We start from the raw sequence: 22,094 nt of genomic DNA, 5'->3' as shown, positions 1-22,094 counted from the left end.
GATCGGAGTTATTCCGTTCTCAACGCCGATAGCAATTGGCTCCGCTGCGTCTACACCCTCACAGTAGTTCCAGTGCCCATCTCCTCCACCACTTCCCTCTCGAAGCCCAATGCTCGCCCGACGCCTACCCTCAGCTCCTCGCCATCTTCGGAGGCTCACGACCTCCTCTATCCGCCGAGCTGACCCCGTCGTCCCCGCTGCGACCCAGCCCGCTGCTCCAGCGTCAACATGTGCAGAAGTGAAGACCACAGCAGCACCTCGCTCGAGCATTGTCGAGAATGCGTTTCCGGTCGAGGCCGTGAAGGTTCGTCGGCCTGTTGGAGGGTTTAGGGGCGGGTACGTGGACTGCGTCAGTCTGCGATCAATGCCCATTTTCTCATACTGGTGGATAGGATCTTCGGGTTCTTGCTTGGGTTCTCTCTCGCTAGTGGATACGCGAGCTATCAGCTACTGGACGAATACAAGAACGCATCTGCTCAACTGCAGGCCAGCGTAGAAGAGCTACACCGGTCCACCGCTAAGGTACTTTCTACTTCGTCCTTTTTCGCGCCACAGGCCTGACTGACCGCACCCAGGTCTCACAACACATCCGCCGCATAGAGGAGGTCGAGCGGGACCTGAAGGCGCTCTCTGGGACTAGCGTGAGCAAGGACGACCTTTCTCGCGTGAGAGAAGAGGCAAAGAAGATATATGACGGGTTGAGGATCGAGTTCCTTGATCTACGGACGCATGTTTGGGGAATGCGTACGTCCTATGCCTCTGCAGGCGTCTGAGCTTGGCTGACCCACGAATAGAACAAGACTTGCATGCCCTGGCAAAGAAGGAGAATACAAGTGTGCGTATATAGACATTGTAGCTCTCGATGGAAGACTGCTGCCTGCTTGTCTTTGCCACGCGGCACTTACGAGAACCGCCTTGCTCAAAATGATGGCATAATTGCATTCAAATCCCAGTAATTTTCTGTTGATAACGAGAAAGCTATACACACGGTTGTCCACACAGCATTTGGTTGGACATATTCTGGTCATGGCGGGGGAAGTATGCGCATACTCGTCAGCGTTGTGCCATTCCACTGGAAGCGAACAGACAGGGAGGTGACAGGTGGTCATGTCAGGGGTTGAGGATGAGACCCGGGACTTTGGCAGGACGAACATGCAGGAAAGGGGACATAGACCAGAGAGGATGTGCAGCATTGTGAAAGAGCGATGGAGGACGGAGAGAGGGACGGGCAAGGGGCAGCACCGGGAAAGCGCATTTGGCACGTCCAGGAGAACTCCATATTGGGAGCACGCGTGTCAGCCCTCTGATCGGCAGGTATGATGACGGCGTAGGTTCATCGCGAATGCGTGTGCCAACCTTAGTGAACGTCCGGTCACAAGAGAAGGAAGAGACGCGCTGCAAGCAACATGAGACACATGGGAATAAGGATTGTGTCATTGATTGGGATTGACTGCAACGGAGAGACACGAAAGAGAGTAGTTGTCCGAAAGATTGAAACATGCATATGCACAGATGCTGGATGAAACAGAGCGATGTCCAATCTAGAGTTTTCCGATCACTGATCGCAAACAGTATTCTTTGTGTTTTCGCGACATGCATGACTGTGCCGTAAATGCACCCTACCAGACGCGTCTAAGACGCTCGTGATTTGTTCAAGCCACATTGGGCACTCGAACTACTAGGTCATGTATGTGTTTCCACAAGCTGCCCAAAAACTGTATATTGATCTAATCTGAGCAGGGCGTTCTTGGACAAGCTCGCAATCCGGGGTATCCGCTCGTTCGACGATAAGTCTGTGGCGATCATCGAGTTCTATTCGCCTGTCACCGTCATTGTCGGCCACAATGGGAGCGGGAAGACGGTGCGCTTGATCTCTAACGGCTTTGGTGTGAATCACGAGCTGACATATGTCTTGTTGGGTTCTTGCGCTCCTGGGTTGATGGGAACAGACAATCATCGAATGCCTGAAGTATATCACAACAGGTGATCAGCCGCCCAACACCAGGGGAGGTGCGTTCGTCCATGACCCCAAGGCGAGTCCTTTGTCCTGTGCCAGCAAGCTCCGCTACTTACCAGTGAGAGAGTAGATGGCGAATGAGAAAGAGGTCAAGGCCCAAGTGAGACTGCGGTTTTATGCCGCGAACGGGACGCGCATGCTTGCTACTCGGAACCTGTCGGTTACGCAGAAGAAGACGGGGTTGACGATGAAAACGCTTGAGGGAATCTTGGGCACTGCGGATGAGGCAAGGGGAAAGGTACGTCATCTTGGCGTGTGTTGTGAAACACTCAATATTGATGAGAAATAGAGAAGCACGATATCCACCAAGTGCGCCGAGATGGACATCGAGATTCCCCGTCTGCTCGGAGTGTCAAAGTCCGTCCTGGAGAACGTCATCTTCTGCCATCAAGAAGAGTCATATTGGCCATTAGCTGAGCCCGCTGCACTGAAAAAGAAGTTTGATGATATCTTTGAAGCCACGAAGTACGTTCGATTGCGTGGTTGCTTTAAAAATTGGGACTGACGAATTCTCAAGGTATACGAAAGCTCTCGACTCTATCAAGAGCCTTCGTAAAGACCGGGTAGCCGATCTCAAAGCGGAGAAGGAAAAGCTCGAGAGCCTGAAGTTGGAGAAGAACCGTGCAAGCAAGGTATGACCGGCTATGTACGTCTCATCAATTACGCTAATGTATGCGCATTGTTAGCTACGGACACAGATCGGTACTTTGCAAACAGCTATCGGTGACAAGGAGGCTGAGCTGGAACGACTGACTGCGGAGTGCGAACAGCTCGCCCTGTCCAATCAGCGGTTCTATGAGAATGCTGTGAAGTTCAAGGAAACCCTGACAAGGGTTGAATACTTGACCAAGAGGAAGGAGGATCTGGTAAAGAACGCCGAGAGTTTGCATAAGAGTATCAAAGAAATCGTTGGTGCGCAGACCTTATGTGCATATGAATGTGTTGATAACTTCATCTAGATGATGAGGATATCGGCAGCAAGATCAAAAGCTTTGAGCAACGAATGTCTCAGCAGGAGAGTCGAAGGGCCAAGCTCACGGAAGACCTCAATGATGAGCTCGAACGTCTACAAGTATATCGACGCAAACATGCGGATGGAATGACTGCGCAGGGGAGACTTATGGCTGAGAAGGAGGCATGTACTCAACTCAGCCCTGACTTGCCTGTATTGACTGTCACAAACAGGCATATTCCCGGCAGATTGCCACCCGAGAGGACCTGATCCATGATATAGCGTCAAAACGTCATTTGAGGGGGTTTGAGCATGGTTCTCTGGACAATGCGAAGATTGAGGACTTTACTCGTCGTCTACAGGATCTGCTCGCAGCGCAAAATACCCAAACACTCCAGCTCAAGGTTCGTCAATCATCGACGTCTCGTTTTGATTGGTTCTGAACTCTGGTAGAACCAAAGCAGAACTCGGCTCGAAGAGCTAGATAGTCGTCTTCGCAAACTATCAAATGAGAGAGCCAGCAATCAACAAGTGATCAATGATGCGCAGAAAGATATTGTAAGCCCGAATGTGTTCAATAGATCGTAACAAGGACTGAAGAGTGCCTTAGAGCAAACTTAAACAAGATGTTGACAATTTCACTGCACAAATAGACTCGTCAAGAATGGTAGATGCAGAGTTACGGAGAGTTGGTGCGGAACTCCAGTCGGAAGAAGAGAAGCAGAGCATTCTGCACACTGCCTCCGAAGCTACCAATTTCGATCGAGCTTTGGCAGAGAGGAACAAAGAGATACGAGATCAGCAAGACGCTAGGGAGAAGTTGGAACGAGAGCGTCAAGGACTCATGCAGCAGGCCGATACCAGAGCTAGATTGTCGTCCCGCCAGCAAGAGATGAAACGCAGGCGCGACAACATCAACACTTGGTAAACACACATCAATTTGCTAGCACGGTACTGAGAGTAATGCAGGCTGTCATCCATGGAGCAGAAATTCGAACAAGCCGTCGGGCACAAGCCAGAGGAAAATACCATGGAAGGAGAAATCTCTCAAGCTATTCGGTCAGTGTACCCTTTACCTCTCGCACGTACTTTCCTAAGGCGACACAGAGAAAAGGAGGCCGTCATCGCCGAGGAGGAACGAACAAGTACCAATGCTGTAGCCAAGTACAAGCAGATCGAGTCCTCCAAATCTCGCCTGCAACAGGATCTACAGGGGAAGAAAGATTTCGTCCAAAGTATGTTCGTTCCGTTGCTGCGGTCGCTTTATTGATGTGGGATCATGACAGCACAAAGGCGCAGAATCAATGAAGGCAAAGGCGATTTCCCTAACATCCCTGCAGCGGTTGATTTCAAAACCGAGGAGCTGGAGCAAGTGAAAAAGTACGTCTTTAGCACTTGAAAATGACCTGATCTCATTTAGACAGTGATGTTGCTGAGACCGCAGCGACGATCAGCCTTTTCAATAAAATCCGTGACATCGGCGTGAAGAGTCACAAATGTCGAGCTTGTGACAGGCCTTTGACGGATGCGGAACTTCCTGCTTTTCAGAGACATGTGCGGAATACCGAAAATTCCCAGCATTCCAACTGAAGCTTGTTCCAGATCAGTAGACTGCTCGAGAAACTCAACTCTCCTGAAGCGCAGAAGGAAAACGAAGTGACCGTCAATAAGCTGATGGAAGACCTCCGAAAACTTCAGGATTTCCAACGAGACGAGGAAGAGCTGAATAAGCTAGAGAGCGTGGAAATTCCAATAATGGCTAGAGAACTCAATGGTGTTGAGACTAGTTTAGAAAGCGCTATACTGGCAGCTGATGAAGTGCGTTCTGAGCTCGTCCTCTGAACGTCTATTTAACCCCCGTTGTCTAGGCTGAGAGTCGTCTCAAACAAGGAAGAGCTTCCCTGCGTGACCTGCAGTCATTGAAACTTACTGCTGCGCAAGTGACGACCGCATCATCAGAAATAGCAGACATACAGAGGGATATAGATCAACTAATGGAGCGCTTGTCGATCGAAGGCACAACCCGTTCCATGGAAGAACTAGAGACGGATCTAAACACGGTTAACAACAGGATGTCAGGAATTAATTGTTGCTGGTGGTATAATCCACTCACTGACCTGACTGAATAGTAAAATTTGCGAACAAGATAGACAAGACCTGACTGCTGAAAAGGATCGGACTCTCATGGAGCAGAGATCACTAGAAAGAAGAATTCACGACCTCCAGCTTCGACAGCGTGATCTCCAAGACAAGGTAAAGGAACGAACCAGCCTAGAACAGCGAGTCAAAGACAGCAAGGAGGCCATGTTGTCAAAGGAAAAGAGCATCGAGGTCCTGTCAATAAGTTGAGATCTTGGATGATAGCTGATGGTTCTCTCAGGAAAGGAGACAAGCCGTTTCTCGAGATGAGCTACCTCTCCGTAACCTGGAGCGAGAACGAGCAGAGTTCGAAAAGACTTCCATTGCAGAGATTGAAGAATCGGTATCCATCTCAAACGAGCTAGAGAAAAATGTAGAGCGATTGCGGACGGCGAACGCGCCAATTGAACTGTGAGTGTATTGTTCTGCGGAGATCGAGCTCAATATAGTTTCACAGGTATATTCGCGAACGAAAAGACCGCCAACTGGATGCCATCAATCAGGAGATCGGAGACATGGAAACGCACATCACTGAGGCCAATACAGCGGCCGAGAGTATTCGCGCCTCTGTTGCTCTCCTTGACAAAGAAGTCGGCGAGCAAAGCACGATCATGTCAAATCTACGTGACAATGTTCGTTTGCGAGAGACCCAGCAAGGAATCGCGGAAGTCGAGGCGGAGATAGCTACCCATGACCTTGAGTCAATGGCTAAAGCGCGTCGGTCGTTCGAAGATAAATACAGTCTTTCCAAGGAGAAGGAGGCACTTGCCAACTCAAAGGTGACATACACCTGTCGTACAGGATGTTGCGACTAAACGACTGGCAGCGTTCCCACATTGGCGGCGAGGTTACATCCATGAAAGCTCAGCTGCGTCAACTGCAGGACGATCTCACCACTGATTACAAGGACATTGACAAGCGGTATACAGATCAACTAATCACAGTCAAGGTATGCTGCTTAACTGAGTCTGTTTACTTTCCAATATCCCTCCCAGATGTCGGACCTCGTCAATAATGATCTCGAAAAGTATGCCAAAGCGCTTGACAAGTAAGGAGTTACACACTCTGTGTGAATGCGTGGCTAACGTGAATGCCAGTGCTATCATGCGGTATCATGGGCTGAAAATGGAAGAAGTCAACGATACAATGAAGCACCTTTGGAATCGCACATACCAGGGAACGGGTGGGTCATTGTCCTGCATGATTCAGCAGTATACTCAGATATATCACAGATATTGATGGAATCAAGATTCGGTCTGATGTGGAAGGTGGTGCAACTAGGAGAACATACAACTATCGTGTAAGGCACGAGCTAGAAAGTGGTCGTGCCAGTCACTGATCTCACATGTAGGTCGTGATGACCAAGGATCAGGTCGAGATGGACATGCGTGGACGATGTAGTGCTGGGCAAAAAATGCTTGCTTCCATCATCATCCGTCTCGCACTCTCAGACTCTTTCGGCCAAAACTGTGGGATTCTTGCTTTGGACGAACCGACTAATGCTCTCGATGCCGAGAATGTGGAGGCACTAGCAGCAAGCCTTGCTGAGTATGTCTACAATATAACATTTCCACGCGCAGAACTCAACTCTTGCAGCCTTATTAACGAGCGCAGAAACGCTGCAAATTTCCAGCTCATTGTCATCACACATGACGAAAAGTTCTTACAAAAGCTCGCCTCGACTGATGTGATGGAATTTTACTGGTATGAATATCGTTACTCGTGTAAGAACGTCCTAATGCTCAGGCCAGGCGTGTGTCTCGCGACGCCAAGCAGAAGAGTGTCATCGAGCGGAATCGCATTCAGTTCTAGCCTACAGACGTCGCTCCATTTATACCCATCATATGTACTTATAACGCACATTGCAAGGGCTCATCGTTACGACGTCAATGGAATAGTGCTACCAGATGGGCACCTGCAACTCTAGTCGGTCTCCATGTGTTCGTCTTCGGCCGCATGGTCTTCTGTGGATGATCTTCGAGCTTGTTCTGAGATAGCCTGCAGGAACGGCCCAACGCCAAGACCTGCTTCGGGCGGCAAGCCAAGACTGACAACCAAATTCGAGAGCAATCCTGTTCAAGCATAAGTATGAACCTCATGACACGCGCATGTAATCCGGATCCCACCTGTGTTGAGAGCCTGCTGCAGACCCCTCAAGCTTGTTCTGAAAGCCGGGCTCTGGATGACCTGACGGAGTGTATCTGCGTTCCGTTCACCCGGGAGGTCAGCAGGCAGGTTGGGAAATATCGCTTCCAAGAGATCTGGCCGAGCGAGCAGAGGCTCCAGGGTTTGCGGTGTGATTACATCAGTGAGAGAAAGCTCTGTTCACGCTCAGAATGGAGATATCACGTCAGTTACTGTACATACCTGGTCCAGCATCACCCGCCTGTGCTGTGGCGCCCTGAATGAGTTCACGCAATTGCCGCACCTGCTCCTCCATGGTCAAATGAGAGGATCCTGCAACCGCTGAAGCCGCTGCAGTGCTGGTAGAGCTGGACAAACGGATGAGAACACACTTCAACTAGAATGAACTGTCACCCACGCGGCGGGGGCGGGGGCGGGGGCGGGGATCGGCACTGGCACGGGCACTGGTGCAGGGACGTAAGAGGGATCCTCAAGCAGGCCATTCACGCTTCGCGCATAGTACTCATCCCGACTGGTATCTGCATCCTAAGGAATGAGAGTAAGCCGAGTAACTGGGCTGCTTGCTTTCACGGACCTGCATCCAGAACTATGACAAGCTCGTGATGAGACGGCGTCACCAACAAGTCTGTGCAAAGCACTTACGAAGTATCGCTGATCCGAACTGGAAAATTTGAGGACATACACACGACCGGAAGGAACATTGTTCACTTTGAGAAAAGTCGCCTCAGAAGGAAACAGGATAAGATCCTAAGCCGAATATCAGTTGAGATCGGCCAACGCATTCGTGCTTGGTCCGACGGACCTCATCTGTGGCACCTGTTGTCCTGTCCTTCCAACTAAAATGCAACAGCCCATCGTCGGCAGAGGTTTCCAAATGAATGAGCCCCTTATCGGCGAGAGGATCGACCCAATTAGTCTCGGCTCTGCGATTGCAGCGTCCAGCCTTGAAAGAGAGCATGACGAGGTTGTAAGTGTTTGATTGAGGGTGAACGACAGGGACCAGGACGCGTAACCACTTTTGGGCACACGGGCGCGACACAGTGTGCACCACGAGCACATTATAGTCTACCTTTTGCCAGTAACATTATGCTCTCCATTTAGAGGTCGGATCACCTGTATCGGATAATTGGATGAACAGATACAGTTGTGTTGCATATAGCCGTTGTGCCCCCACCTCTCCAACACAGGACCAAGCTACTACAGAAAGGTACATGTATTAAAGGTTACATGGGCTACATACGCATGGTCTTCATGAATTGTCATTTTTCTTGCAATACCAGCTGCTCTGAATAGCAGCGTGTCACCATAGAATCCTCGCCGAAACCACTTGAGCTCCGATTCCATTGGTGTCCCTTACGAATGACAAATCAAGCGCGGTCGCTTCCAGCTAACGCGCCCAGCTTTGCCAGCAACACTTCTCTCTTCTTTTCCCCATATAGCTTGCTGATTGACCCAAGGAGAGCATCTAGAGTCTCGTAGGTAGTGGAAATGTGCCCGTCAGTTAAGCTCTAAAGTGGGTGAGTGCGATCCAATGTAACATAGAGAATCACTTCAGCGCACTTGATAGCCGCCAATCGAAATTATGATTGTTGCCGTGTGCTTCTCCAGGAGCTGCACTTCTGCAGAGGCACTGGATGCACTCGATTCGGTCATATGGTAGCTGGAGATCGCATCTCCTTGCTCTTGAAGAGCCCGAAACAGCTCGTCTCGATAGAACGAGGATGAAGAGGCGACACTGGTCATGGATAGAGCTAGGAGACGCCTTAGCCTACCACATATGAGGTGCGACTTTTATATTGATACATGGCTGGTCATGGATTGTTCCACACTGAGGACCGTCCCCAAAAAGGTAGAACTGTCAAAGATTACTGTGGAAATCATGTGTGCGGATTACTGTCCTTGCCAAAATTGGATGTATCATGTGTACAGTGATTGGGTGCTACAGTTTATGTTACAAGGGCACAATGCGGAATTAATCAAAAATAGGCAATGGGAAGACGCGATCAGAAGTGAACAAGAAATTATTGGCCATATCCTCTCCTTCCAAAAAGCGAGTCGGGTACAGTACGAGGTGTCCTTTGACACGCTTCAGCAGCCCTTCCATTTCATCACGTTCCCATTGTTCAAATGGTTCATCTGGCCTAGAAGGCCGTTTCTCGCCCTGCGCAGACGTCGTATGTGCGTGTGGTGAAGATGTGTCGTCAATCTTAGTAGCTATTTCGCTGTCTTCATGGGTTTCGGTGGAGATGGTGTTTGTTGGAGATAGAGGGATGTTGTCGGGTTGTTGGCTCTGAATATTGACTCCCCCGTTGTCAGGCTCGCCAGAATGTGCAACACTCCCAGCTCGCTCCGCTTGAAGTTCCACATCAACTCCGTCCTCTGAGGGCATCACAGCTATCGAATCTTCCGCTTCTCCCCCTTTTGACTGTGGAACTATGAGGTTCAGTAGGATTGTATTGTATGCTCAACTCACTTGGCGATCAAGCCTTTCCTGCCAAGCACAGTATTCTTTATACTGTTTCCAGGTTAACACGTGATCGTCCGGAACACAGCGGAACACTTTGCGGTATATCTCGGTCTGAAACAAGTTAAGGAGATTGGCAAAATAAAAGCAAGGGCAAACGCGTACGTTATGTACGGCGGTGGCCAACCACACATCCTCAAAGAACTCAGAGCATACCGGGTCGGTGAAACCATCTGGGTCAACAAAGGGCGCGTCCACAGATACATTCCAGGTATAAGCTCCAGTTTTAGCGTCAAGGTGTTTTCGCAAGCTTTGGCGTGCAGACAGCGGCAAACTTCTCTGACGGGGGATCATAGCGTCGCTTATCGGCCTTGCATCGCGATCGGGTACCGGCACGTGGGAGCGACGCGCGCCTTCGATGTCATGCGCGCCATCCTTCTTTGCACTTCCCAGCAGTCCGTTTGATGAAGACGGCGGTATTTCTGCAACAGTCTTGATATGAGCATCATCATGCTCTGCAGACTCTGGAAAGCGCTGTGCAATTCCCGTCTCCGTTATCGTTGAAACAGCAGGGATCGCGGGCCCTCGCTGGACTGGGCAATTCTGTTCCGACGGGTGTCCTCCAGGTTGAACAGTATTGACCTCTGCGACGGCATCCTTCCCCTCGCTTTTGAACCCCAGCTTGGACTGAATCTTAGTGGACGCATTGACTCCCAGTCGAGAAGTGTTTTCGTTCAGTCCAAGCACACCTGTGCATGTATTAGAAAACAACAGACGGTCTTACGAACCCTGTCTCACTATCAATATAATGCTCATGCCCTCGCTCAATACCACTGGGATCATCGTGTAGTCGTGCACCATCTTCAGGCTTTTCCTGTTGTTCTTGGACAGGTTCACACTTCGGAATCTCATCTGCTGGCCTGACAGGTGCATTGGCCATGAGATCATCGTCGTAAATGGCGTCCACGTCAATTCCCAAATGTTCACGCATCAGGCGAACTCTCAGTGTGTGAACAAAGCGGCCAACTCTGTAGGGCTTGCCCGCCATCCTTCTAAGGAACGGGTGAGCACAAGCAAGTGTAATCCGCGCACTACTAACCCATCGATCATATCGGTGTCGCGAATGACAGCAAGTAGTTCAGAGTCTCGGTCACCTCGTTGAGAGCGCTCGTTGATATTGGCCGAGCCGATCAGGGCAATACGATCGTCTACGAGCATGAGCTAGTAATATCGTGTCAATCACAGACCACGTCCTCTGGCACCGGCTGTTACCTTTCCGTGTATGTACACTTGTTCTGTCGTCAACATGCCAGAGTCGAATTTTCCCCAACCTCGCAAGGAGAAGAAGTGGATATAATTGTCAGGCTGGAGTGTGATGCTTAGTGCGAGTCCGTCAAACATGTGAATTTACCTACATCTATACCCTCCTGCCGCAATCTGGCGAAAATTGAATCTGGACCTCTCGATATCGTCCTGTATTGACATTCTAGGATGATCCGAAGCTGGAAGCCGCATGAGTTGTGCAACATAGGAAAATGAAGTGTATATGTACAGAGCTTGCATCAGAATGGTCTATTGGGAATGCAAATCCTGGTAATAAAGGGATCATAATGCAAGCTCGCCACGGCTTTCCTTCTTGATGTGCCTGAATAATTCGACTGACAAGGGCATCTCCAATCTTGTTTTCAATCTTCACGTCGTCGACTGTTGTTCTACAAGATCGGTCTGAGGCTTCAAGGACCAATTGAACTAGCGAGTAGACATACGAGGTGACGAAGAACTGGTTCTCGATATAGATAAAATGTTCAGACATCTGGATTGCTGCAACAAAATAAGAACAATGGGAGATCACATGGACACCGCTCTCACCTTTCAAGTAGGCATTTTGGATAGAGAGCTCGATCTTGTTCTGGCTACCCATAGACCAAGGACCGCAAGAACGGCAGATCTGGACCTCGCACGTCCCAGTTAGACCTTGAGCATCAAGCTCATCCAGATGAAAGTCAGGTGGAGGCAACAGGAATGGCATTACGCGAGTATGTGCCTGGCATCAAACTGTTGAACTGCACATATTCGCAACCAATTGGCTGGTCGTACCTTCACGCGGAGCAGCCAGTTCCAGCGCTCAACAAAATGTCGACAGATGTCCCTGGCAGGTTGGCCCACGATTTGCACCCCCACGTCGTGCCTGCGGTGGAATAACATGAAAGGACCGAACTTCAGACGGGCACCAGGGCTCACCATGGCATTCGAGGAACGCTGCTCCGGTCATGCATGTCTTCAAAGGGCTTGTTCAAGCCAAAGAAGTCTGCGACTCGTCCATTGTTATAGTCTTTACCTTCATCAATGATAGTCAGTAGTGGTCCACACAGATGCAAAACATATGCAATACCAGGCCAGACTTGCGAGTTATCGCCATGTCCTCCAGGCATCCCCTGATCAATCATTATGTGCTGACTTGTGTCCCATCGCCCAAAGCAGATGTCAAGCCCTCCCATAAACGCAATTGCTTCATCAATCACACATAGTTTTTCGTGCTGCGAGATCATGTATCAATGTCAGACTATTTCATGACTCAGTGAACGCACGTGAGCCCAGTAGAAGTTTCCTGTCGCAAAGTGGGAAGGAGACCGCTGAACTAGAATGTTGGGATGCAAACCCATCAGGCGCTGTTTGGTATAACTGGGCAGTAATGATGAGCTTTTAGCACCTATTGGGATCAAGATGCTCACTTGCTGTCAGTTGGCGTAGTTCTGCTTGAAACTTCTTGGCTGTATACTCCTTAGTGACCCCAAACCATTTGGAAGAGCTCCACGCACTAAATGATCACGTAGATCTTTACACCTTCCCGGGCCTTCTTTCTAAGAATCTGATCCAGCCGATAATGTTCCTTATTCGGACGACGCATGTACAACTCTGGATTCCGTCACAATATATCCTCTTCGTGAAAAAGCGTCGTACCTGGCGAGAGCCACCAATCCTGAATATATATGCGTTCTTTCGCCAGCAAAAGGGCCCGACTCAAGTTCCAGAAATAGTCTCGCTACAAAGGTGCTCAGAGAGTGTTTCTGCGGCAACGTCATAGCACTGACTCCGTCCACCAGCCATTGAGCGGCAGCATTCAATCGGATAGGGGCAAAACTTTCGAATCGGTTCTTGCCCTGCCAGACACATCTGGCAGCCATGCGTTCTATACTCGCGATCCATTGATGCATCTGACGCTGGAAAAAATGAGTTAGATGGCAATCCACCTCGAAGAGAATTAGCCCACTTCATTGCGTGCCACGACTTTCAGACGCCTCTGGGTATTTTGAAGATAGAAGGTATGCTGACTAACGGCTTTCTTCTTTTTTTCTTGTTGCGTGACCATCCTCGGGTCTTTTTTCATGGACGGGTCAAGTGTCAGATCATCGTGCACGTCAAGGTGATGGTGGTTTGTCGATTCAGCCGGGTGTTCCTCGCCGTTGCTAGCGCCGTCTTTATGTGGTTCCTTTCCATTTCCATGAGACTTTAGTAATTTCGCGAATAGCTTGCGACGTGGACGGGTCTGTGGTAGGTCTGTCTCGTCTGACTCGCCATCTGTGTGACGGTGTGCATCTGAATCCTCGAGCTCATCCTCGAAGTGCGAAGATTGACGCGTCAGATGGAGGAAAGAAAGACCCTGTCGGTACACCCGCTTTGGTCGTTCAATAGTGAAGTCGGCATCAAACAAGAATACATCGTAGATATCGATCTGGTGGACAGTCAATGAATATCATTCGACATGATTATGAGGTTGGCTCACGTCTGCAATCGAATCCACCGCCACCATATAGCTATCCCGCACAAGCCACCATTTCGGATCGTGACTCGTCTTCCAGTTGATGAAATGGTGACCCTTCGCCTTACGGCTAGTGTGACCCCCAACCACCCTGAGAATGCCTGCTTTTCCTTGCACTCCACCTCGTTGAGCCAAAGACACTGAGAGGGTCGATATCTCGAAGAATCGACAAAGACGGTTAGCTTCGGCATGGAACATCTATCGACGTATCAATGACATAAATTGTATGAGAATTTTGGCCGACTCACCGTTGTACGTATGAGTCCAATCAGGTAGTTCTCCAGCGCCTCGCGCTGAAGGCGAGCAAAGTCAGCACGCGTGACTTCATAGCCCTTCTCCCTTCCCTCCTTTCTCAACCAAGTGAAATATGGCAAGCCTATCCAATGGATTAAGTATGATACCATGGGACAGAGGAAAGTGACATACTGGTTCGAGGGAACTCGGGCAGCTCCACCCTATTTCCCCATGCCACGGCATTGGCGACCCGGTAATGGGTGTGCAAGGAGATAAAATCACGCAACTCGCGATATATGACCCAGCGTGATGCCCCATTTGCATACTCGCACTAATAACCAGTTGGTCAACATATCCAGGAACGAAAATTCGGGCAAACCTCTATCCGGAAAACCGCATGCGTATTGTGCAGGGGATGAAGGCTGTCGCTGACACGAATCTTGAGGTGATGTAGGAAGACTGGCACCCTACGCTGGTCCTGTTGGTCCCTCTCGAAGTACATCCTCAACATGAGCCCTGCTAGGGGACCAGAGAGTAGCTCGTCCTGAATATTGATCTCCTCGCCTGCGGCAGAGGTTGGGCCTTTGTGCCTCGCACCGCTTGGCAATAGAGGATGGTGACGTTTTCCCGTGTCAGGCGCCAGGAGCATCGAACGGAGAACCTGCCATCGGGACTGGCGAGATTTTCCATGGGGTCGCGAAGCGCCGGCTGAATACCCGTGCTTCTGAACTTCAGGCTGGCTTTGCGCCTCTCGCGTTATTTGGATTTCGGGCAAGGAGTGATACCGAGCAAGCTGGTGTCCATTCTGTTGGGTTAAGCGGCTTCCTCCTGCACCTTTCGTCCCTGTCGACCTCAACTGCGTGTACTCGTTAGGGACCGATCTGAGAGGTCTGCCTTTAGATCCTTCGCCCTCGATATCGGCTTCGTGTCCGTGATCGACTTCCTCGAGAAAACCCTGCATCGGACGCTCCTGATCCATGATGCCCTCTTCTTGTCTTTTTTTCTTCAGCGGTTCCTGCTGCTTGGGAGTACCCGGATGGTCGTGTTCGTGCAAGAGACCATCTGCCAATCCCTCCCATCTCTGCCACAAGCCTTCGCCGTCCTCCTTTTCTCGTCCCTTTCCCCATCCATCGACGTCGTTGTATTCCCAAGCACCCCTAAAGTTCGACGAGTTTCGAACAAATTTGGATCTGTAGGGGTCACTAAGCAACTCCGGCTTCGGGCGATCGACATCATAGAACGATGTTGATGCGCTGCGGATTGCTGAGCGGCGGGCGCTAGGTGGAACGAGAGGCGCAAAGCTGTGAACCGGGGAATTCATCTGTACAGGAGGTCGAACAAAAGAAAAAGGAGTTCCCTGATTTGTTAAGCTGTGAGAGTCCTCGCCAGCCGATGAACCAGGATTGAGCGGTGGTGCAGGCTGAACTTCGTCTCGTACTGCTTCTTCGTTGGCGAGAACTTCATTAGCGATGTCAGCGAGAGTCGGCATCGTGTTGACGCTTTTTTTCTGCACGATGAGCTGAGTGAGCGTGAGGAAATTATATAGATGGTCGAAGAGGAGAAATCCCTTAGGGGTATGTTGGAGGACGTTTGGCGAGCATTAGGTGAACTGGATTGGCACGTTTGAGAAGCGCATTCACTCTCAGGGACAAATCGCCATGTCCACGGATACGTCACAACCCCTGAGCTTATGTCATCCACGTGATCATATTTATTCCCTGGTGACACCGTCTGTTTCAACTATAAAGACCTTGGTGCTGCACACACGAGCTTTCATCCCCTCTTCCTCTAGCGCACTGGCTTGTGGGGGCGGAACCCACAGTCATGAAATTTATCACACGCAGGTGTTCGCTTCTGGCACTTCCACCCACACAGCCACCGTGTTCTATTCGCAAGAATAACGACTTGCCCTATTTTGTTTTCTCACCATGGACCTCTCATGACACCCTCTGATCTTGCTGGGCATAAACTGCGTTTACGGACAATCGTCAGACGCATCTGTCAACATGACGTCTTGTTTTTCTCACAGCTTGTGCTTCGGCAAATTTCTTATCAGCGAGAATCTGAAACGACTGATATAGCAACACCTGGGTCACGGTTGAGAAGCTCGGGACTTGAGACGAGGTATTTTCGTCTCCAGAAGTTCATCATGGTACTTCGATGTATCCATCGAACGCTCCGCTCCACAACTTGCAAGTTGCGACATCGCATGGGGTGAGAAGAAGAAAGTGCAACTCTGTTGCGGAGAGGGCGTTGCACCTCGGACTTTTGCCTTCCGCATCGATCCTCGTTCTTCGCTATCACCCTGCTGGAGGATCGTCGATTCGTCGATTATGGGGTAGAATAGGGCACTGCGCCTACCGTTGTTTTGCACCCTCAAAAAAGAAGAGCAGGAGACTTGAAACTCTTCTGAACTTCTTTTGTTTCCGCAATGAAGGCCTTCTTTTTCAGAAGCATAGAAACGGCGCTTTCTGCTGACGTCAAGCTCATTCACCCTTCGTTACCCCACCTCTTTCTCACGGCATCCGCACAGCGAAACGCTTAACTTAGAACAGCAGAAGCTCTTTCAACAGTTGACCAAGGCATCAAGTTGCATGATTGAACCGCCTTCTCTCCGACCGGATCCCCAATCTTCCGGCGAACGTTTCGAATGTCTCTTTCTGCACTTGTATTGCATTTCTCAGCACATGCAACTGGTACGCATACACGGTGGAGCCGAGCATGGAACGTATAAATTCTGGGCAGGAGCCGGAGTCCGATACCCATCCTTTCTGCATCAATTTTTCCTATCTCATCTCAACCTACCACCCACACTCTTTTCACTGCGAAGCCATGTTTATTCCCACCCTCGTTACTCTTGCCCTTTCGCTCTCTGCCTTCGCTGCACCTGTGCCTCAGACCGGTGACCTTCTCACGGGTGCTGTTGGCACTGTTGTCGGTGTTGTTGATGGTGCTGTTGGCACCGTCGTCAACGTTGCCGACGGCGCGCTGAACACCGTTGACGGTGTTCTTGGTGGATTGAAAAAGCGCGCTTTGCAGGCCTCCGACGTCGATGTGGCAGCAGTGGCTGCTGGTGTTGTGGTTGACGCCAACGTTGGTGTGGCTGTCGTACGCCGCACCGATGTGGAAGCTGTCTTCACCACCCTGAAATCCGATGTTAGCTCGGCACTGTCTCAGAGTAAGTATTCATGGTTCATTTTCTCATCATCATTGCTGACATCCTACAGTTCCTTTGGCAAACGTGGAGGCTATTACCGCCCCGGTGGTAGCTGCTGCTCTTAACGAAGTTGGCACAGCCCTCAATGTTGCTACTTCAGCACTCGGCAACTTGACCGATGGGGATCTCGTCGGCGACGTTCCTACTCTTGTTGCTGATGTTGTCGCTGTAAGTTGCTCTGATAGGTGACTATCAGAAGTTGACATTGGTGCACAGGAGGTTCTCAATACCTTGAATGGTGTTCCAGCCAGCATACTGGCCGATCCTTTGGTCGCCGGTGTCCTCTCCACCGTAGAGTACGTGCACATGCCCTAGAACCGTGTTGGCGGTGACTGACGCTTGATACAGTGGCCTTCTTGCCACAGTGCTCGGTCTTGTTTCCGCGGTCTTTTCCACTGTACTTAACCTGTAAGTGTCTCTGGTCGAGCTTACTGATGCTCATCTAAAAACTGTTTCAGCTTGAATGGCCTTGGTGTCCTCGGCCTTGTTCAGTCCCTGGGTCTGTCCTCAGTTCTCGGTCTGGTCAACAGCCTCGGCCTTGGCGGTCTTCTCAGTGGAGTTCTGGGCCTCCTGTAAGAGGGTAATGAAACATGCATGAGAAGAGTTGTAGTCCTGCCGCGATGGGTTTCCATACTACAGGACGTTTCTGAGTAAAGTCGCTGTATCTGTATCTGATATAGCGTAGTATTTCCCTGCTGGTTGTCTCACCAGCTGTCCACTCATTTGCTATCTACTTTCATTTCTGTTAATCTCCCGGAGGAGTAATCATGGGCACTCCATTCTCATAATGGATTCAATCCCGGCGAGAGGTGTGTGGTTTCGATAATAAACTGGTGTTTCCCTTTCCGTCGCACCAACGCTCTCTGCCTGAGCGCTGTAAAGAAAGCAAACCAGCACCTTTCATGTTGTACGTTCGCAGGATTTACAATGTCACATTCGTTGGAACATTATTTACAATATATGTGGCGCTTGGCCCTTTCGACAACACCAGAAAAAACGAAATACGAAAGAAGTATGTACCCATCACTGCTCCGAAGCACAGACTAAGATGGCAGAAATCCCGAATCCTCATTTTACGCATTATCACCACTCCAGATCGCAGACAACACCTCCTTCGACTCTTCCTCAGCAGAGACGACCATCGCCGAGCGGTCGTGATTGTATTTTTCGCATAGCGCAGCGTACACGTAACCGGGCATGAAGCCTGCCATCGACAGCAGTTGCGGTGTGCTGATCCCATTGCTCGTTTTTGTCAGGTCGTGCCTGCCGACCAATAGCTGCTTGAAGAAGATCGTAGGGTAGTACCGGCCAGCGAGGCAAGAGATGTTGATGTATAGCTCTTCGTCCTTGGCGAGCAAGGGTCGGAACTTGAACCCAGAGGGTGCGGGAGGCCAGGGATACTGAGTGGGGACACCAGCAGGAACATCGCTGGTATCTTTACGTTCAGCGAGGATCCCCAACGCCGACGCTGATAGGACAGGCGTGTCCCGCACAAGATCGAAGGCCGGACTCGGTTCGGGTAGAGGCGCGTTGTTTTCTCCGCTCAAGATGGCAGGATCCGCCTCGCCATCGAATATCGTCTCGAAGACAGGGCCAGCCATCCAGCACTCTTTCTTCTCACTGGAATTCTGGGTATCGGCCTCATAATGAAGGAAATGGAATGCGTTGACATGCATGAAGAGACCGCGTCCATCGGCACCCTCGGACATGTTGTTCAACAGATGCTTCCGGTAATCCTTTTCGGGCAGATCAGACTTGAATTGGATGTTCAGGCGAACAAAATCGCCCTCCCAGATGCGCTCCGCACCCCAGAATACTCCTTCGAACCGCCTCGATGGGTTCTGCGTGCTGATCGGAGGAGGATTCTCGACGTTCTGAGCTGGCACAGGATGAGCGTAGGCATCCGTCGTCGTCCAACCGTTGCCGAGGCGTGCACACATCTGTAATGCCAAGACCAGCGCTGGCGCAGCGTTCTTGAATGTGCGCGCTTTGTTCGAGTGTGTCCTGAGATCAGGCAGGCTGCGACGTTTGTTCAAAGTGCACGGCTTCTCCTTCGGAGGATCTTCAAACGGATTGAACCACATGAAATCGTCGAAATCAGTCGAAGTGGACCGGAAGTCCAGAAGAACATCCTTTGTTGTCTGTGGGAAATCATAGGACTGGTAGGGCAAGATGGATTCAGCTCGCGCATAGGCATTCTTCACAGTACCAAGTGCTTGGACTTCCCAAGCGGGTGCTGCAACCCCCGTCCCATTATTCTCAGTTGGCAAGAACTTTCTCTTCGGCTCGTACTTGATGACAAGACACGGCCAGAATTCGATGACTTCTCCAGGCTTCTTTCCGGTTATTGGGGGTTCGACATGCACCCAGATGATTTCGCCACTACGAGGAGCTTCGAGTCGGTCGGCAGAAGCAAGCTCTGTCTCACGGTCTGCCCTGACCGCCTTGGGGCGCACCGAGTTGCTGTCACGCGGTATCGGTGTGTCCGGCAATTTGATCTTCTTCACGGCGGACTCGGGTTTCAACGTTGACGATTTACGTTTGAGAGACCGTTCTGGGGTTTGGATCTCGACATAGGCTTCTGAATGTGGCCGCGAGGAGCAATGGGAACAATAGCAGTTCTTGTTGTTCAGCGTCGGATCGGTGAGAAGCCAAATGGCGTGGGGAATGAACTGTGTCGTGGAGCGGAACTTGAGCACTGTCTTCGAACCTACGGTATGTTCAACACGCAGCTGAGTGAAGCAAATAAGAAGAGCTTACCATATAAGTACATGTCCGGCCGGGCATTCGCGGTACCACCCGATCGATGTTGCTGATAGAGGCGGTAATTCTTAGGTAAATCGTTGAACCTATACTTCTGATCTGTGACAGACTCAGCGTTTGTGCAAGACAACAAGCAATGCGCTCTCACCCGTGAGACCCATCAATTTCTCCGCAACACCCTGGCCAATCTTTTTGAGGTATGTTTTCTGAGTCTCCGAATTGCGAGGCACCACCTCCATGCGATCGAGCATAGGAGGACCCTTCTTCGATCCTGGCAGTCGATCAGACTGCCCGTCACTACGAGGGAAGCGCATCTCCCCGTCTTCATCAGGCATGTCGTACTGTATTTCCGCTTCTTCGACTTGCTCCGCTTCCTCCATGAGTTGGTCTACTTCCTCGCCATCAGCACCTTCAACTTTTTCGGCAATCTCCGAATCGTCCCCAACAAGTTCGGTTTCCCCCCCTGCGGGTCCAGCGTCTACGTTCATCGATACGTCTTCCTCGTCCGCAGCAGGGTGCTCCTGAACAGCTTCGACTTCTTCCGTCACTTGAACTTCAGGCTCTGGACCAGTGGTATCATGCGCCAATGCTGTTTCTGCATGCTCGGGAACAGCTCCGTCTTCGGCAGCGATAGGCTCAGACTGCTCTGCAGCAGACTCGGCAAGTTCCAGCTCCATCCCTTCGACAGTTTCTACAACTTCCTCCGCGTCCACCTCTTCCTCAACCGGCTCTGAGACCTCGACAGCCTCGACAGCAACACCCTCAACAGTGTCGTCTTCTACGATGTCGAGTTGGTCGTCCTCCATTGCAGCATCTACCTCTTTGGCTTCTGCCTCAGCCACCTCGGGTTCCGTCGCAGGTGACTCGATCGGCTCGACTTCGTCATCATCGCCTCCAATATCATGATCGATTGCTTGCTCGACGTCGGGTTCCGTCGCAGGAGGCTCGATCGGCTCGACTTCATCATCATCGCCTCCAACAGCATCATCGATCGCATGCTCGACGTCGGTGGATACAGTAACCGCACCCTCTTCACCCTCTTCAACCTGTACGTCAACAGCAGATTCTTCCAGTTCGTCCGTCTCATCCGCATCAACGACATCGGCTGCAACTGGCTGTTCTCCGTCCTCAGGAGGGAAGTTGACTTTCTGCACGTCTTCATCGACCTCCGGCTCAGTCTCGCCCTGGTCCACAACCTCTTTCCCATCATCCCCAAGCTCATCTTCCCCAAACAGGTCATCCAAATCATCCACCACATTTTGCACCGCTCCCTCTACAGACTCAGCGACCTCCTGCACCTGATCCTCGATCTCCTCCAACGCGTCAGAAGGGCTAACCTCCGCAGAATCAACAGCTCCATCTTCCTCCTCAGCGCTGAACGCCATAAAAGCCTCGTATAGATTCGAGCCTTTGCTGGAAGAGGGAGGTTGCGTGTCAGCAGGAGGGTCGAGATGACCGTTTTGCCCGTTCGGATGAAGCACCGGGTCGGGTGCCGTTTCGGGGTCCATGGTTGTTTCTCGAGTCTGTGACGACGAAACAACTACGAGTTATCGTTAAAAGGACGTTCTAGGTTGTGCCAACACTATGGCCGATGTTGAGTCATATAAGAGTAAGAGACTTCAATAAGACTGACCAGAGTTCGCACGCGGTGGTAGTTGAACACCACTCGCCTCTGATTTGAGCTGGAAAGAATGGACCCTGGGAACAAGGGGGGGAACGGAGACAGATGGCTGTGTAGTTTAGATTCCGCTTTAAATCAACGTCTGGTTGGTTTCTACTTCGTGTGTTACATTTCTGATGTCTCTTGGTTCAGCCCATGCAGGAGAGGCTTTGCAGCAGGGGAATGGCCGAAGATGACTGGAGAAAGTAGATTTCGAAACCGCCCTTGTGAGCTCAAGGTCGTGATATCAAACAGACTACCCAGAGAAGTCTATCGCCGATCGGGCACTATCGCCGACTGACAGATGTGTCCCGATACGTTATCCGGTCATCGGCCGAACGATGCGCACTCCATCTGGGTTGCTTCTTTCGATTAAGCGCGATTGATGGAATGGGAAACCAACAGTCGATCAAGACGATAACTGTACAATTTTATGCTTATGTGGCTGGCTGCTCACATCTCCGGGCCTCTTACGTGACCGTGCCTGACACAACCAGCGTATGTCATGTGAGACCAGACCGGGGAGATCGGTGTGTCTTTGGGAGGAATGACGAAGGGGCGAGACCGGGATCGGCCGTGTGGGGATGAGCCGGGCCAAGCGGTGCAATCGCCTCCGTCATGGTATCATGTCAGCAGTTCAACTATTATTATAGCACAGCACTTTCGGTCTCATTCATACTGAA

At 50.8% G+C, this 22,094-nt stretch overlaps 5 protein-coding genes across 5 annotated transcripts; 2 read left to right on the top strand and 3 right to left on the bottom strand.

Moving 5' to 3' along the window:
- The first annotated feature begins 84 nt into the window (after positions 1–84).
- On the top strand, positions 85–8,217 carry DACRYDRAFT_101755 (uncharacterized protein). Its single transcript, XM_040767582.1, has 39 exons — positions 85–336; positions 393–522; positions 576–744; positions 795–835; positions 1,102–1,314; positions 1,683–1,687; positions 1,741–1,861; positions 1,950–2,033; positions 2,088–2,255; positions 2,307–2,482; positions 2,535–2,649; positions 2,704–2,929; positions 2,977–3,156; positions 3,207–3,373; positions 3,423–3,527; positions 3,580–3,893; positions 3,939–4,028; positions 4,077–4,204; positions 4,256–4,349; positions 4,394–4,523; positions 4,572–4,787; positions 4,838–5,043; positions 5,099–5,300; positions 5,350–5,519; positions 5,566–5,887; positions 5,935–6,057; positions 6,104–6,156; positions 6,206–6,291; positions 6,341–6,408; positions 6,460–6,656; positions 6,705–6,812; positions 6,860–7,048; positions 7,113–7,183; positions 7,238–7,432; positions 7,479–7,600; positions 7,651–7,778; positions 7,828–7,839; positions 7,896–8,000; positions 8,056–8,217. The coding sequence occupies exons 1-32, from the start codon at positions 110–112 to the stop codon at positions 6,918–6,920; spliced, it is 4,695 nt and encodes a 1,564-aa protein (XP_040625605.1). The 5' UTR covers positions 85–109; the 3' UTR covers positions 6,921–7,048; positions 7,113–7,183; positions 7,238–7,432; positions 7,479–7,600; positions 7,651–7,778; positions 7,828–7,839; positions 7,896–8,000; positions 8,056–8,217.
- A 403-nt stretch (positions 8,218–8,620) lies between these two features.
- DACRYDRAFT_110610 (uncharacterized protein) lies at positions 8,621–8,996 on the bottom strand (the record flags this gene model as incomplete). The annotated part of the gene is made up of 2 exons (XM_040769090.1): positions 8,621–8,761; positions 8,814–8,996. The coding sequence occupies 2 exons, from the start codon at positions 8,994–8,996 to the stop codon at positions 8,621–8,623; spliced, it is 324 nt and encodes a 107-aa protein (XP_040625604.1).
- Positions 8,997–9,127: 131 nt separating this feature from the next.
- Positions 9,128–14,861, bottom strand: DACRYDRAFT_70541 (phospholipase D). Its single transcript, XM_040775923.1, has 23 exons — positions 14,151–14,861; positions 13,964–14,102; positions 13,786–13,913; positions 13,502–13,735; positions 12,989–13,450; positions 12,810–12,938; positions 12,679–12,760; positions 12,537–12,633; positions 12,450–12,488; positions 12,306–12,399; positions 12,110–12,254; positions 11,959–12,055; positions 11,815–11,905; positions 11,587–11,761; positions 11,484–11,538; positions 11,270–11,429; positions 11,133–11,219; positions 10,990–11,082; positions 10,817–10,938; positions 10,516–10,769; positions 9,883–10,466; positions 9,727–9,831; positions 9,128–9,678 (listed from the first exon to the last, which is right to left on the bottom strand). The coding sequence occupies exons 1-23, from the start codon at positions 14,748–14,750 to the stop codon at positions 9,226–9,228; spliced, it is 4,425 nt and encodes a 1,474-aa protein (XP_040625603.1). The 5' UTR covers positions 14,751–14,861; the 3' UTR covers positions 9,128–9,225.
- Positions 14,862–15,752: 891 nt separating this feature from the next.
- DACRYDRAFT_24286 (uncharacterized protein) lies at positions 15,753–17,789 on the top strand. The gene is made up of 5 exons (XM_040773627.1): positions 15,753–16,949; positions 16,999–17,156; positions 17,205–17,284; positions 17,337–17,396; positions 17,447–17,789. The coding sequence occupies exons 1-5, from the start codon at positions 16,604–16,606 to the stop codon at positions 17,562–17,564; spliced, it is 762 nt and encodes a 253-aa protein (XP_040625602.1). The 5' UTR covers positions 15,753–16,603; the 3' UTR covers positions 17,565–17,789.
- Positions 17,790–17,952: 163 nt separating this feature from the next.
- Positions 17,953–21,417, bottom strand: DACRYDRAFT_24285 (uncharacterized protein). Its single transcript, XM_040773626.1, has 3 exons — positions 19,900–21,417; positions 19,749–19,850; positions 17,953–19,698 (listed from the first exon to the last, which is right to left on the bottom strand). The coding sequence occupies exons 1-3, from the start codon at positions 21,257–21,259 to the stop codon at positions 18,062–18,064; spliced, it is 3,099 nt and encodes a 1,032-aa protein (XP_040625601.1). The 5' UTR covers positions 21,260–21,417; the 3' UTR covers positions 17,953–18,061.
- Between the last annotated feature and the right edge of the window lie 677 nt (positions 21,418–22,094).

This window comes from Dacryopinax primogenitus, assembly GCF_000292625.1.
Source record: "Dacryopinax primogenitus strain DJM-731 SS1 chromosome Unknown DACRYscaffold_18, whole genome shotgun sequence".
Lineage (NCBI taxonomy): Eukaryota > Fungi > Basidiomycota > Dacrymycetes > Dacrymycetales > Dacrymycetaceae > Dacryopinax > Dacryopinax primogenitus.
This window is presented reverse-complemented; position numbering and strand designations above follow the sequence as displayed.